The following is a 14,838-nucleotide window of genomic DNA, read 5'->3' on the forward strand; positions in this document are numbered from 1 at the left end:
ACGGAAGCTCAAATTTTCATTTAAGATGTCCGCCGCGTTGGTAACCATATAGTAATCGATTTGTGTCATACCGATAAATATCGTCATTTCACAGCACTACCTCGGAACTGATCTAGTTTGCTTGGGTCTGCTGGAATTGTGTTTGTAATGTAGCCCTATAACAAGACACAGGGTCGGAACACTTTGCTGATTCTGTTGAATTCAAATATGTAAATTTCTCATGCCATTCGAACGTAAATTTGTAATTTATAATCATGCATTAAATTATTCTACAAAATTTGACCATTCTGATTTTGTGATAGTGGAAAAAACAAATAATGAAATTTTTTTGGGCGGGTATAAAATATCGGGCGGTGTGCATAACAGTTCCACAAATGGTAATGTTATTACCGCTGTTATGTTAAATAACATTTCGTTTTGGCATTCGTTCTTTTTTTTCATTAAGAAAAGAAGAAGAGAAAGAGGAAAAAAGACGAAATAATATATAATAATAGAATATTATTTATACTGTGATATATAGCCAAGCATTGTTTTGTGTCTGCAAACCAGTAATTGGATAAACGAATCAGTAGTAATCCAGAACGACCAGTAGCAAACCAATTGCGACAACAACAACAACAACAGCAGCAGCAACAACAGCAACAAGAGGAAATTTAGCCAGCAGCAGAGGCAGCAACAGCAGCAGCTTTTACAATGCCACTCTTTGGTAAATCACAGAAGACGCCAGCTGAATTGGTCAAGTCGCTGAAGGAGGCGATAAACGCACTGGAATCAGGGGATCGCAAAGTAGAGAAGGCACAAGAGGATGTTAGCAAAAATCTGGTATCGATCAAGAATATGCTGTATGGCAGCAGCGATGCGGAACCGCCAGCAGACTATGTAGTTGCGCAGCTATCGCAGGAACTCTATAACAGTAATTTGCTGTTACTGCTGATACAGAACTTGCATCGCATCGATTTTGAGGGTAAGAAGCATGTGGCGCTCATATTCAATAATGTGCTGCGCCGGCAGATAGGTACCCGATCGCCTACAGTGGAATACATATGCACGAAACCGGAAATCCTATTTACATTGATGGCTGGCTATGAGGATGCACATCCGGAGATAGCCCTCAATTCGGGCACAATGCTGCGCGAATGCGCCCGCTACGAGGCGCTGGCAAAGATCATGCTTCATTCAGATGAGTTCTTCAAGTTCTTTCGGTATGTAGAAGTGTCAACGTTTGACATTGCCTCCGATGCCTTCTCCACGTTCAAAGAACTGCTTACACGCCACAAGCTCTTGTGTGCCGAATTCCTGGACGCCAACTACGATAAGTTCTTTGCTCAGCATTATCAGCGACTGCTGAACTCGGAGAACTATGTGACACGACGCCAGAGTCTGAAGTTGCTCGGTGAACTGCTGCTCGATAGGCACAATTTCACTGTGATGACGCGATATATATCAGAACCAGAGAACCTGAAACTAATGATGAACATGCTGAAGGAGAGATCACGCAACATACAATTCGAAGCGTTTCACGTCTTCAAAGTATTTGTCGCGAATCCAAACAAACCGAAACCGATTCTGGATATCCTGCTGCGCAATCAAACGAAACTGGTAGACTTCTTAACCAGCTTCCATACGGATCGATCCGAGGATGAGCAATTCAACGATGAGAAGGCCTATCTGATCAAGCAGATAAGAGAGCTGAAACCGCTGCCCGAAGCTTAGTGGGCAGCTATGACGAGAAAGAGAACCAGAACGAGAACGAGAACATTTTGGCCTTGGCTGTATGGCAGGATGACGATAGCGAAGACGAAAGCAGGAGGACAACAGACAAAGGACGTAGACATAGATACATGTGTGTGCAGGGCGTGGATTAATCACAACCAAAGGCAAATGCATAAGCAATTGCAATACACATACAAGAGACGAAGACAACGACGATGACGATGACCGATGACCGATGACGACAGCACTTGTGAGTAACTAAACAATAATTTAGACAAAGCAAACAACAAAATGATAACGATAAATAACGATAAAGCAGAATATATAAGTAGTAACAGCAAGTACACACAATATATTGTATGTAACAGCGTAAAAGAGTAAATGCAGCCGCAGCATATCGCGAATTTAACTAAAAAAGGAAAAACAAAACGAAAACACTCACACACTCACACAACACACACACAAATATTCACATATATAACTTTATTTTCCCATCACTGAGAATATAACATATTCGATCCAGCTTCCGTCTAGTTCGCCTTTAAAATTGTTCAGAGTTCGGTTTGCTGTTGCTCCAGTTCCAGTTCCAGATCCTCGTGCGCTTGTAGACGTATATAGACCCTATGTACACCTCTACCAATCTACTGTTACTACTACTTTTCGTAAAAACGGTTTATTATTATTTTGATTTTCTTCTCTTTATTTTGTGTAATTCTTTTACTATTTAAATAGTTGTTGTATTGAAATTGACGCGTTTTTGAAACGTTACAACCAGGATAATGAAGATAATATATGAGTTTTGACTTACAATTTAGACATAAAACATTTCAAATGTGCGCCGAAGTTAACAATTACGGTAACTTATTTTTATTAAATATGTATGAAAGAAACCAAAATCAATTGTAATTTCACGCAAAAACTTCATTCAGAATACTGCATAATAATTATAGTTATAATTAACAAAAAGCATTCAAAAAACACTCCACCCCACTTCAATACACACACATACACACACTTAACATACATACGTACATAGTAAAAAAGGGAAGTAAAACAACAACATTACGAACAGCGTAATAAATATATGATTATTATAATTTATATTATTCCCAAAATTAAAGATAACAGCCAAAAAACCCCTTGTGTCATTCTGATTGTAAAATGGTTGAATATGGAAGGGGGTAGAAAACACTGCCGTAGACGTTCAAAGCCACTGAGTCATGTGCTCGTTCCAGGGCTGCACTGCTAGAAATTCTTTGCTTACGATAGTAATTTGCAAAAGCTTTCAATATTTAAATATCAATTCAGGATTAGAGAAGTATTGTTTACAGAACTGCCGATTTCAGTTAATATTCGCATAACAAGCAAATTATTTCGCAGCCCTGGTACAAATCAGCTGTCTTAAAATTTCAGCGCCTAAGAAATTTAGTGTTTTGCGTTTTAAAACATGCATAAGAGATTTTGCAAATTAGCAAATGAAACAAAAGAAAACGACAACAGCGGCAACATCACACAGGCAAATGTAAATCTGGAAGGAAATAAGTCATTTGAGACTAAGAAATATGTAAAACAGAAGCAAACACAATCTGTCGAGGCGAATATTTCCGACACAAGCAACGATGAGCTCCAGAAAGATCATGTGGAGGAGAGTTCCAAATGGCTGCCAAGTCTTAAGAGATACAGTAGCGATTCCATGCCTCCAAAATTAATGCACCGAAGGACGTACCAGTCGTTGTCGATCTCCATTACAACTAAATCTCAGTCTCAAGCCCAGCCAAAGAATATATTTGATGTATCTACCTGTTCCTCTCAATCACCAATACAAGATCAATTGGAGGAGGAGAATCCCAAGTGGCTGCCAAATCATAAGCATTACAATAGCGATCCCAAGCCTCTAACATCTATGCTGCACAATAATTATCAGCCCTTATCTAGCTCCGTCACAGCCAAATCTCCATCTGAGACTAAGCCAACAAATGCATTTAATGTATCCAACTGTTCCTTTGTATCACGGAAACGCACACCAGGAGAATGCCGAGCTGTCATTAACAGTATTCGAGAAACACTAACAGCACTAAACCGCAACCCACAATCTACGAATTGCAGACCACCATTCGGCCAGAAGGCAAATGGAAATCTACAAGGAAATCAAACACTTGTGGCTAAGGCAAATTTGCAAAAGAACCGAAGGCAACGCGTCGATAAATTGGAGGATCCCAAGCTTCTAAAATTAATGCACCGCAGGAGGTATAAGCGGTTGCCGATCTCTATTACAACTAAACCTCAGGCTCAAGCCCAACCAAAGAATATATTTGATGCATCCAACTGTACCACTCAATCACCAACAGCAAACCCTTGTACATCTCAACAAACGCTAAAACCATTAAAAAGCAACGAGACTATGACTAAACCACTTTTGGATTGCACGCCAACCATCTCCCCAGTGGCAAATATGGGGAAGATGGTAGATAGGCAGCATATTCCACAAAGACTTGTTCAAAAGAAAGAGCGTTGCACTAAAGGTGGATATCTATATGAATTCAACAGCCTGATGCTGAACGAACGCATGGATCGCCGCATGTTGGCTCACAATCCACGTCTGGGCATAAGCTCAGGCCAACGCGTCCAAGTGCTGGCCATATCAGAATCTTTTGGTGTGCGAATGGCACAAGTAAAGCCAATAAATGGGGAACAGGATAAGGAAAATTTTAATATTATAATCTCGCCTGCCATGGCAGCTGGCTTCCGTGTGGGCGCTACTGTGGAACTTTATTTTGACTTGAAGCCCGAGACAGCATTAAAGCTCCCTAATAACGAGCTGGTTTACGTACAACCAAATAAATTACTTTTATTATAAGTACGCACTATTAAAAATACTTTTAAATGTAGTAGTATAAAACTAAATGCACCTAACGTCGCTTTTTCTTCTCCAGTTTACGTATTTTGTGCAGACGCCGGGCTGCGTTGCCGTTGCCCTGTGCTGGCTCATCGATGAGGCGTGACTCGTCCTCAATTGTGTCCTGTGAATCGTTACCACTCATTAACACCGCTGCAGATATGCAAACAAATTGAAATATGGCGCCCACAAAAAGTCCATAGCGTACTAGCACGGTAATGAAGTCTTCTTCACCATATTTGTCAAGAGTGGCTGCAACTACTCCCATATTATCAGCAGACATTTTTTTGCAAAAATTTGTTTATTACTTTGTGTAAGCGTCGCACAGGGTGACTAACTCATAAAACAGCTGTTGCAGCTGTTACAAATATAAGAAGAAGCAAGCATTTTCCAAAAAGCCTATTTCGTATTGAGTTGATTAAAGAAATCTTACTTTTGTCTATATTTTCTTAATTTTTAATATTTTTGGTAAAGTAGCCTTACTTAATCCTTAACGTTTTATTAATTTATTTTAATACGTGCACAAAGCAGCTGACTTGACTGTCAAGAATAGAAGAAGAAGCAAGAATTTTCCTGTGGTTGCGGTTGATGACTTCAATCGATTTTTGCATAATTCGTTTTTATTATTTAAGTATTTTGTATATAACTTCATTATGTCGAGCTTTCGTTTACTAACCGCCCTTCGCGCTACCCGTCCGCTGCCCATTAACAGTCAAAATCAGCGATTTGTTGCCAATAAATCACATGAATTTACATTTGCCCGCCGCCAGTTCTCGAAGGCCTTAAAGGACGTGGAAAATGGAAGTATAACTAGGAAATCATCGAAACCAAATGGCACGTTTAAGTTGACATTGTTGGGAGCGTGCATTGGCGCTGTCGCAGGATCTACATACACTATCTACACACGAATATGTGACAAGAACTCACACAAGGAGCACGAACGGACGCCGCCTAAAGTCGTGGAATTTTTCCCAGCGGACGTGCGCATTACAAAGCGCTTCATAAATCCTAAGGATACTTCCGGCCTGGACATAGTGCTATTTCAATACCAGACATGTCCATTCTGTTGTAAAGTGCGTGCATATCTGGACTATATGGGTATCTCCTATTCAGTTGTGGAGGTTGATGCAGTGCTTCGACAGGATATCCGATGGTCAGAGGTTAAAAAGGTGCCAATGGTACTAATCCGCCAACAGGATGGCCGATATGTACAGATGACTGACTCCAGCGCCATTATTTCCCTTGTGGCTTCCAGCATTCACGATAATCGCATCGATGTGGGTGAGCTAGCGCAGTTCTATCCACATATTTCCTATTTCGATGATGATGGTAAAAAGCGTCAAGACATATTGAACAAATACTTTCTCATGTACCAGGATCGCACACCCAAAAATATGACCAAAGAAATCGAAGAGTGAGTATCTAATTACTCGCCCAATCATTAGTTTATTATTTCGATATTTTTGCAGAAATGAACGCAAGTGGCGAACCTGGGCAGACAATCACCTAGTTCATCTTATATCACCCAATTGTTATCAGACCTTTGATGAAGCGCTGGAGACATTTGAGTGGTTCTCATTAGCAGGCGAATGGGATGTCCATTTCCCTAAATGGGAGCGTGATTTGATGGTTTACTGCGGCGCGACAGCAATGTGGGCAATAGCCAAAATATTGAAGCGACGGCATCAGCTCACTGACGATGTCCGTTCCCATATGTATGATGCCTTGAACAAGTGGACAGCGGATCTTAAAAAGCAAAATACGAAATTTATGGGCGGCAAAAAACCAGGACTAGCGGATCTTTCCGTGTTTGGCGTGCTCAGCAGCATGGAAGGATGCCAAACATTCAAGGACTGCTTACAAAACACAAGCATTGGTAACAAAAACCTGTAATGAAAAAAAAAAATGATCCATTACATTTTCTTTTATTGCAGGTAAATGGTTTTACGATGTTAAGGAACTTGTGCAGCAGAATCGCGGTGAATTGCATAGGGAGCGTATAGTTGGTGTAACAACGTTAGCATAGTAAAAGTAATGTGAAACATTTACGCTTTGTGATTAAAAATTGTTTAAATAAATACCGCAAATTTTTTATCAATTCAAATGTAATGGACTTTCGATATAGTTTGCTTAAATGACAGTCACAGCATGTTGCTTTAAAAAATATCGATTAATCGATGTCAACTAAACATCTCTAATTGTGTGAAACGCCGCTAGACGGAAACTTGCAAATCATTTCGGGTTGCTTTTCGTCTTGGAAATTTATAAAAGCTAAAAAAAAAATGAATAGTTTTGGCATAGAACAATTCCCGGATTATAAAGTGCCCGGAGTGCAGCATGTGGATTTTTCTCCCTACGAGTCCAACGGCGGGTGAGTGCTCAAAATACAAAATTAATAGAATTGTCAGCAATGTTAAATATGTTCTACAATTGGCAGCTCCATCGTTGCCATCGCTGGAGATGACTTTGTGGTTATTGCCGCTGATACACGACTGAGCAGTGGTTACAGCATCCACTCTCGTGACCAGAGTAAACTTTTCGAAATGTCATCAAAAACGGTTTTGGGCTCCACTGGCTGCTGGTGCGACACCCTTTCGCTGACTGGGCTGGTTAAAGTGCGAATGCAAATGTATGAGCATACCCACATGAAGACAATGACGACTGATGCAGTGGCACAAATGCTTTCTATTGTCATGTATAACCGCCGCTTCTTCCCCTATTATGTGTCCAACATCTTGGCTGGTCTGGACAAGGATGGTAAGGGCGCTGTCTATTCATACGATCCCATTGGTCATTGTGAACGTGCGACTTATCGTGCCGGTGGCACTGCTGGAGCTCTGTTGCAGCCAGTGTTGGACAACCAGATTGGTTACAAGAATCAAAACTTGTCCGCTGATCAGTTGCCGCCACTTACTAAGGAACGTGCAGTTGCAGTTGCGTCTGATACATTCATATCGGCCGCTGAACGTGATATATATACTGGCGACTCGGTGCTGATAAATATCATTACTGCTGACGGAATTGAGGAACGAAAGCTCCAATTGCGCAAGGATTGAAAATGCTAAGGTCAAGGGTAACAAAAAAAACTGCATTCACATATTACGTTCGACTTAAATTTGTTGTAACTCTATAAATAAAACAAAAATCTACAAGATGTACTGTGTTTCAATTGTGCTAATTTTAAAGAATATCCTATAACCTGGCCTTGCAAACAAGCGAAACATTTCTTATATATTCCAATAGGGTGATTACTTTTACATGGAAATTTTAATGTATGTGTTTTTTAAAATATAAACTTTTTAAACCGGTCTGTTGAATGCATGGCAACCCTAACAATCAGCTGTTAGTTTTTAATTTGGTTTCCTTGGAGTGTGCGCACACTGACTCCAATGACCAGTAAATTGTTTTTATTGAGAGTCTTACTAATTTGTCTGCGATTCTCACCCATCCTTGCAGCTAAAGATATGCTGGCGTCAATTATAAAGCCTGGTACATTTCGGCACATTATGTGCCGCAACAATGTATATCCACGCAGTAATGTAACGCGTTTCTCGGTGCCGGACGATTTGGTTTTTTGGAATGTTTCTTATGAATCGTATTGCCCGAACTGCTACACTGCCCCTCACATTGGCGGACAGATCTGGGCAGATCCACCTATACCAGACGAAGCTAAATGGAATCAGAATGACGGTGTGATAAACCGCGTTTCTTTCCACGGTGAGTATAAGATACAAAATGGCCTGCCACAAAATCCTATTGGTCGTACAGGACTTTGTGGGCGTGGCTTACTAGGACGTTGGGGTCCCAATCATGCGGCGGATCCAATAGTCACGCGCTGGAAACGTGATGATAATGGTGAAGTTGTGCGTCATAAGAACAGCGACAAGTAAGTGAAACTAGAGAACCACAGACGAAAAAATCTTTAAGCTGTTCTCTGACATGTCTTTTACAGAAGCATACTCCAGATGGTAGCCATACAGCGCTCTGACAACAAGATGTGGGCAATTCCTGGCGGTATGGTTGACCCGGGCGAGAATGTCAGCGTCACTCTGAAACGAGAATTCACCGAAGAGGCACTCAATTTCGATGATAAAGGTAACATGGTTGAAGAGTTCTTCAAGCAAAATGGAGAACATGTATACAGCGGTTATGTTGATGACTTTCGCAATACGGACAATGCGTGGATGGAGACAACAGCCCTGAATTTCCATGACGACGATGGCAGCAAAGTGGGCCAGCTGCAACTAGAAGCCGGCGACGACGCCACGAATGTGCGCTGGACAGATATAAGTGGAGATCTCAAATTACACGCTAATCACGCAGATATAGTGGGAGAAGTCGTTTCCAAGCGAAATGCACATTGGTAGACAATAAAATAGCATACTTTTATTTTAAATATAGCTATTTTTACTTTTTATTTACCTATGTCATCCTCTTATACTCTTAAACTTCTTATTTGAGTCGACATTTAGGTTGATGTATTCATGTTTCGTATATTTATTTCAGACTATTCATACATTTTTTTTCGCTTGCGCATTAACAATTTGAAAAACTGCATATTTCGCTAGGAAACCATTTTAAAATATATATAATTTTTTTTTCTTTTCTGAGTGCATTTGGAATTCATTCATAAAGCTTTGCTCTTACTTTCTAACCTTTTCAGCTAGAAAACAAGCAACTCATTTCATTTAAAAAATCAAAATAAAACTTAACTGCCCTATGTGTGTGACGGCATGTGTGTAGGTAAATTTGCATTTGTGTGCGTTTATAGAGATTGAAGGAAGTTGTAGGCCTCTTGACTGGAGTTGGCCACATTATTGAATTTGTCCGGATACTGCTCGCGTATTTCCAAAATTAAAGCACGCGCGCTCTGTTTGATATCTCCTTCGGCTATTTGATCCTTGTATAATACGTCTATGGTGATTTTAAGAATCTGTTCAAGGTAATCGACGATGGTGGGATGTGCGTGCATGTATAGAACACGAAACGCCTTGTGAACCATATCGTTCTCATCCGTATCTTCGCGTAGAGGCAAATGTGAGAGTAAAACGGGCAATACTTGCACCAATGGAACAATATTGTGATTGGTCACGATCAAACGGGAAACAGCGCCACAAATATTATCAAGAGCCGGAGCATTTTTCTCCGAAGCAATGGCACCAGAAAGAGCTTGTAAAATTACCTGAAAAGATCTACAAAAAACTCGAAAAAATATAACTAACTGAAAACATTTCGACTGAATTTTGGAACTCACTCAAAGGACTTCTCTTCGGCATACAAAACAAGCTCGCCCAGTCCAAAGTAGCAATTCTGACGGGCTTTCGGCTCCGGATCATTCACGCCATCAATAAAAATGGGGCACAGCGTATCAAAGTATGTGGCTACACAGCTACCCAGCGATTGGAAAGAGTCAGCCAATGCACCATAGACAAAGGTTCGTTGATCAGTCAAATCATTTCTCTTGGCCTTGATCTGAAAAACAAAAAATATGTTCAATCCAATTTGACATAAAATTCCCACGCGTTAATATACCAGTTTGTTCAAGTAGTACTGATACACGCGACCAAAGTACATAGAGAATATTTCAGGGCTTAAAGTCTTCCCAAAGGCAGGCAAGAGATTACCCGCGTTCTCAAGAAGCAATTCGTCAAATTCGCTGTCTTCTAGATCCTCCTCATCACCACCACCGGATGGCTCATTAAATTGGCAAGCCATTTTAGAGTTGAGAACATCCTTGATGCAAGCAAATATCAAGTCGGCGATTTCCTGAGTGGGTACGGCAGCGTTTTTCACTTCAATGAATAATTCGCTTAACATGTCGAGTAAATGAATGACGACGCCCTGTTCCTCATCGTTGCGGATCATGTGCGCGAATTTGGGCATAATAATCAAGCAAGCACGCTTAACACCCTCACTATCACCCATTTTGTAGAGTGAGGAGATAAAAGCGCAAATGGCCTCAATGGAGGACTTACGTATGTTGTCCTGTGGATGTTCAATCACCTTGTATACATTTTCAAAGGATGTTTGCAGATAGGGTGCGAAGGCGCTGCCAGTGTTGACGGCAAATTCTTTAAGTGCTAGAATTGCCTCCTCCTTTTCAAATACATAATCATTCTCCACCTGGTATCTATCCTCATCATCGTCATCCTCATCATCTGTATTATCCAAATCAATATCCTTATCAGAACAGGCCTTATCATCGGGGAACAAACTGTTAACAGGATCATCATCATCATTAGGCAGCATATCTTCTGTCGATATAACCGATTCAATAAGGCGGTCAATAATTTTGGGGAACACGGTTGACATGTCCTCGTTAACAACAATGGACAGAGCGCCCATCAAGTTATAGATGGCACGCCTAAAGTCCGGATCATTAGGCCCATCATCCAACATCATCAAGCAATAGGCCATTGTATCATTGGCTAGTGGTATGAAGTTATCTTTGCCCACGACGCGCGTAATTGAAGCCAAAGTATCAATTGCCTCGTTTCGCAACTCTTTCATCTCTTCGGTGCAATCCTTTACCAAATAATTTTTCAGTATCTCCACTATCCTGGGAAAATATGGCATCAAATGCTCCTTGGCAGCCAAAGCTGTTGCCGAGACGGCCGATAGTGCCAGCACACGAAGATGTATCGAATTGTTAGTATCCAGTGTATCGAAGAGACTGCAAGTATATAACATTAGCTAACACATTCGCTATCCGATATCAGATATTTCTTACCGACTCATCAATAGCGGCAAATGTGGCACAATGTCTTCCTCTAGATTCTGGCAGTAGGTTTCTAGAGCATAAAACATACGATCCGTGTGCTTTGGTTCCGGATTGCCTCTCTGCAAAATTGCGTGAAGAAAACATATGGACAAATCAGCAAGATTATATAGTACACTTGTGCTGCCATAAGTGCTGAGTGAGCATGCTTGAAAATTTGTGCTGTCCTTAAAACCTTGCTTCTTTGATTTATAATAATATTTACTTTTCTTAACTGTGTATATATAATTTCCTTAGAGCATTCATATAAGGTATTAAGAACAATAACAAAGTATTTGAATTTTTAAAACTATTCTACAGCATCAACTATAATATTTAGTTGCGGAAATTACACTCAATAAATAACATAAAAACAACAATAAACTATACAATATTATTCGGTTTACCGAAAAAAAGTACCCTTGCAGATATATTTTCGCTATAGCTACAGGATCAGGTAGTTTGATATTGATATGATGTTGTTGCTCACTTGTAAGACGCAAGACGTCGAAAAAAGTAACGTTTCAAACTGAGTAACAATGTATATAAACGGAATGTTATGGATACTGTTCCGAAATATTTACTGCTTATGGAATCAGATACTTTTATGCGTAAGACTTTCTATAATACAATTATAACACCCTCTGCAAGGGTATACAACATCGCTACAGCAGACAAAACATTTATACAGTAAGAAGTGAAGTGTGAAAAACAGAAAATTCGAATTGAGGAGAAAATGGCACCCTGTATTTGGTGAGAACTGATTTGCGTTTGATTTGCAGTTGATTTATGTACAGAATGGTATCTTTGCCACGCACGGAATTCGACTCGTTGCCATTGCTGTTTTGCTCAGCCTTTTTTGATGCAGCACAAACAAAATAAGATTATTATCATGTAAATAGACATGAAATTGTGGGTTCAAACAGTTTACCTTTAGCTCAATGACCAACTGCTGCAGAAAATCAAATAGTACGGGTAGTATCTGGGGCGCAAATTTCGATATCTCCGGCTGCAGATGCTCCGAGAATTGGCCCAAAGCAAAGAAACTAGCGATGCGCACAATGGGCGAGTTGTCAGCAATGCCACCCTTAACGATATTCAGCATAACTTCCAAATACTTGGAGCAAATGGCTTCCGAGCAGCCTTCGGCAATGACAGCGATACAAAGAAAGGCGGCCCGCCGACGCAGAGGATCAGGACTTTGCAATGCTGGCTCAAGCAACTGCAGTAATGGAGGAATCAACTTTTCCGGTGACATATTAATGGCCAGCAAATCGAGCGTTTGAGTTGCTGCTGTTACCGGACTGTTGCTGCTCTCACCAGTAAACAACTCATCTGACAAAGATTATACAATTTTATATAAATACATAGTTCATTAATAGGCCCTTGCTTACCATCATCCAGTTCAGTATCATAGCACATCATCTCAAATATGACAGCAATAATGGGTTCAAGTAGCTTCTGTTTGACAATTGCCTTCTTCTTGATGCGCACCACGCGTCCAATAAATGTAACCACCTGGACGCGTATGGAGTCATCGATTTGTTTATTGTTAGCCGTCTCGAGACAGAATTCCATTAGATGCTTCACATTGTTATTGAGCAACTTTGGCACATACTCGGCAATGCTATCAATGACATCGAATACAATGCAAAACTCCTGCTCATCGCCCTTCTGGGCAAAGGCAAACACGGTTTTGATGATGAGTGGCAGTATCTTTAAAACAGTCTGCTCGGCGCTTGTGTGACCACTTACAAATGGCATCAGATAGCTCATACCCATGGTTATATTAGCCACAGTGGGTGTGGCCAAATTACCTTTTGCCTCGGCGGTCATTAAAACAGCAGCAAACATTTGACAAATTGAGTCCATATGAGAGACAAATTGATCAGGTGCCGCATCGGTGAGTGTGGCAAATATGGAGGAGCCCAGCTCGCTTTCCTTGGCATCATCCAAATTGCAACGGCTATAAATGAAATTTAGCAGTTCGTTCAACCACGAGTCCTTCTTCTCCTCCTCGTGACGTACCAAGGAGCCAATAAATTGAGCTATGGCATTCTTAACACTCTTTTCCTTTTCGGCAATCAGTGCTTGGAGCATACAGGTCTTAATGCTGAAATATTAAACAATATAATCCACTCTAGATAAATCTTTATTGCTGTCTGTTGTCCTTACCTTTCTTTCTGGTCAACTGGCACCATTTGCCACAAGCGCAGCTTTTGTAGCCGCTTGTTCAGCAGCACAGCTGCGAATTGTCGCACTTGCGGCTCACGTTGTGAGACAACAATCTGGCATAGTGCCGGCAAGGTTTCCGGATTTTCGTAAGCTTTGCCCAGCTCACTGGTGGCCTAGCAACAAGAATATAGTATACCAAACATAAGAATTTCCTCATAAATTAATTAATAGCCGACATATATGTACATTTATTTGTGTGTATATGGATTTGCTAACGGCGTGTGCTGAATTATCGAACACACGCACATAGCGAGTGCACCTCACTGCTAAATACTGTATTAACAGCTTTAACACTATTGTAAAATATTTGAATGTTTATTTATGGGCGTGGCTACCACAGCATTATGAAATACTCTAAAATATTCACAATTATGGCTCTTAACTGTAATACCATACCATATACAATTCATAGCGGTAACTGTAATATCACTTCTACTGTTTGAAATACGTTTTGGAAGTTTTATTTCTACTTATGGACATTAAAGTTCTGCGTTACATTTAGTTTTATTTGTTTGATTTTATTTTTTATGAACTTTATTTTTTATTTTGCAAGCTTTATTTTAAAATGACCATTATACCTTATTTTACTGCGTAACTGGAGTATGTAAAAGCATATGTATAGGAATGTGTGCCTGTGTAGTACAGAAATGTGCACATGGTACAATGCAACTATTGTGCTCATAATTATATTCAAAATGATGGGATTTTAATATTCACATTCTGTACACGTGCAGAATTACGTATATAAATAATTTTAAAACTTAAATTAAAATTTGATGACATTTGGCAAATGAGCGCATTTTAAGGCGTCGGTGCTTTTTTGGCAATTGAAAGGATTAAAATTGATATACCGGTTGCTTACCTGACGTATCCGTTCAGTGTCGGTACACAATAATCCAGCAATGATTTTATCTAGTACAACATCCATATTTAACGCTGTTTTTAAATTAATTGGTTTCGCACAGCAAAAATCAAAGAAGCACGTATTCTATATGCCGCCGAAGCATGAACACGAAACGACTTTTGGCAATATTGCAATAATTAACGTGTGGTGAGCCAGGGCTGAAACGCACGGCAGCACCACGTTTTAAAAATAATAGGGATACAATAACTATTTAGTTATACTATATTTGTATTTGTTTAATGATTTTCACACAACGAAATTTTTGAATTTAGATACAGGATAAAATTAAACCAGCTTGCTTACTTTGTAAAACCATATTAAGCTTTCAATGTA

General features: G+C 40.1%; 7 protein-coding genes across 7 annotated transcripts; 5 read left to right on the forward strand and 2 right to left on the reverse strand.

Moving 5' to 3' along the window:
- Positions 1-445: 445 nt before the first annotated feature.
- Positions 446-1,985, forward strand: LOC111592434 (protein Mo25). The gene has a single exon (XM_023304617.1). It carries the CDS (start codon positions 694-696, stop codon positions 1,711-1,713), a length of 1,020 nt encoding a protein of 339 aa, XP_023160385.1. The 5' UTR covers positions 446-693; the 3' UTR covers positions 1,714-1,985.
- A 995-nt stretch (positions 1,986-2,980) lies between these two features.
- On the forward strand, positions 2,981-4,725 carry LOC115483704. The gene is made up of 2 exons (XM_030225784.1): positions 2,981-4,570; positions 4,647-4,725. The coding sequence occupies exon 1, from the start codon at positions 3,161-3,163 to the stop codon at positions 4,568-4,570; it is 1,410 nt and encodes a 469-aa protein (XP_030081644.1). The 5' UTR covers positions 2,981-3,160; the 3' UTR covers positions 4,647-4,725.
- On the reverse strand, positions 4,578-4,972 carry LOC111592439 (protein anon-73B1). Its single transcript, XM_023304623.2, has one exon. The coding sequence runs from the start codon at positions 4,890-4,892 to the stop codon at positions 4,623-4,625; it is 270 nt and encodes an 89-aa protein (XP_023160391.2). The 5' UTR covers positions 4,893-4,972; the 3' UTR covers positions 4,578-4,622.
- A 64-nt stretch (positions 4,973-5,036) lies between these two features.
- On the forward strand, positions 5,037-6,705 carry LOC111592432 (prostaglandin E synthase 2). Its single transcript, XM_030225785.1, has 4 exons — positions 5,037-5,082; positions 5,141-6,023; positions 6,079-6,485; positions 6,544-6,705. Exons 2-4 carry the CDS (start codon positions 5,263-5,265, stop codon positions 6,633-6,635), a joined length of 1,260 nt encoding a protein of 419 aa, XP_030081645.1. The 5' UTR covers positions 5,037-5,082; positions 5,141-5,262; the 3' UTR covers positions 6,636-6,705.
- Positions 6,706-6,796: 91 nt separating this feature from the next.
- LOC111592437 (proteasome subunit beta type-1) lies at positions 6,797-7,763 on the forward strand. The gene is made up of 2 exons (XM_023304621.2): positions 6,797-6,980; positions 7,047-7,763. The coding sequence occupies exons 1-2, from the start codon at positions 6,892-6,894 to the stop codon at positions 7,663-7,665; spliced, it is 708 nt and encodes a 235-aa protein (XP_023160389.1). The 5' UTR covers positions 6,797-6,891; the 3' UTR covers positions 7,666-7,763.
- Positions 7,764-7,916: 153 nt separating this feature from the next.
- Positions 7,917-9,002, forward strand: LOC111592436 (ADP-ribose pyrophosphatase, mitochondrial). The gene is made up of 2 exons (XM_023304619.2): positions 7,917-8,495; positions 8,562-9,002. The coding sequence occupies exons 1-2, from the start codon at positions 7,999-8,001 to the stop codon at positions 8,974-8,976; spliced, it is 912 nt and encodes a 303-aa protein (XP_023160387.2). The 5' UTR covers positions 7,917-7,998; the 3' UTR covers positions 8,977-9,002.
- A 106-nt stretch (positions 9,003-9,108) lies between these two features.
- LOC111592440 (importin-4-like) lies at positions 9,109-14,580 on the reverse strand. Its single transcript, XM_023304624.2, has 8 exons — positions 14,464-14,580; positions 13,542-13,714; positions 12,761-13,479; positions 12,298-12,701; positions 11,340-11,449; positions 10,142-11,282; positions 9,864-10,081; positions 9,109-9,801 (listed from the first exon to the last, which is right to left on the reverse strand). The coding sequence occupies exons 1-8, from the start codon at positions 14,527-14,529 to the stop codon at positions 9,375-9,377; spliced, it is 3,258 nt and encodes a 1,085-aa protein (XP_023160392.2). The 5' UTR covers positions 14,530-14,580; the 3' UTR covers positions 9,109-9,374.
- Between the last annotated feature and the right edge of the window lie 258 nt (positions 14,581-14,838).

Source organism: Drosophila hydei, unplaced genomic scaffold (assembly GCF_003285905.1).
Source record: "Drosophila hydei strain 15085-1641.00,03,60 unplaced genomic scaffold, DhydRS2 tig00008140-arrow-arrow-pilon, whole genome shotgun sequence".
NCBI classification, from domain to species: Eukaryota; Metazoa; Arthropoda; class Insecta; order Diptera; family Drosophilidae; genus Drosophila; species Drosophila hydei.

What these genes read in the sequence shown, in the direction of transcription:
- LOC111592434 (XM_023304617.1), top strand. Translation starts at nt 694, where the DNA reads ATGCCACTCTTTGGTAAATCACAGAAGACGCCAGCTGAATTGGTCAAG.
- LOC115483704 (XM_030225784.1), top strand. Translation starts at nt 3,161, where the DNA reads ATGCATAAGAGATTTTGCAAATTAGCAAATGAAACAAAAGAAAACGAC.
- LOC111592439 (XM_023304623.2), bottom strand. Translation starts at nt 4,892, where the DNA reads ATGTCTGCTGATAATATGGGAGTAGTTGCAGCCACTCTTGACAAATAT.
- LOC111592432 (XM_030225785.1), top strand. Translation starts at nt 5,263, where the DNA reads ATGTCGAGCTTTCGTTTACTAACCGCCCTTCGCGCTACCCGTCCGCTG. An exon ending in ATGACCAAAGAAATCGAAGA is followed by an intron (nt 6,024 to 6,078) that starts GTGAGTATCTAA and finishes ATATTTTTGCAG; the next exon opens with AAATGAACGCAAGTGGCGAA. An exon ending in CTTACAAAACACAAGCATTG is followed by an intron (nt 6,486 to 6,543) that starts GTAACAAAAACC and finishes CTTTTATTGCAG; the next exon opens with GTAAATGGTTTTACGATGTT.
- LOC111592437 (XM_023304621.2), top strand. Translation starts at nt 6,892, where the DNA reads ATGAATAGTTTTGGCATAGAACAATTCCCGGATTATAAAGTGCCCGGA. An exon ending in CCCTACGAGTCCAACGGCGG is followed by an intron (nt 6,981 to 7,046) that starts GTGAGTGCTCAA and finishes TACAATTGGCAG; the next exon opens with CTCCATCGTTGCCATCGCTG.
- LOC111592436 (XM_023304619.2), top strand. Translation starts at nt 7,999, where the DNA reads ATGACCAGTAAATTGTTTTTATTGAGAGTCTTACTAATTTGTCTGCGA. An exon ending in CGTCATAAGAACAGCGACAA is followed by an intron (nt 8,496 to 8,561) that starts GTAAGTGAAACT and finishes TGTCTTTTACAG; the next exon opens with AAGCATACTCCAGATGGTAG.
- LOC111592440 (XM_023304624.2), bottom strand. Translation starts at nt 14,529, where the DNA reads ATGGATGTTGTACTAGATAAAATCATTGCTGGATTATTGTGTACCGAC. An exon ending in AGTTGGTCATTGAGCTAAAG is followed by an intron (nt 11,450 to 12,297) that starts GTAAACTGTTTG and finishes GCAATTTTGCAG; the next exon opens with AGAGGCAATCCGGAACCAAA. An exon ending in TTGCCGCTATTGATGAGTCG is followed by an intron (nt 11,283 to 11,339) that starts GTAAGAAATATC and finishes ATATACTTGCAG; the next exon opens with TCTCTTCGATACACTGGATA.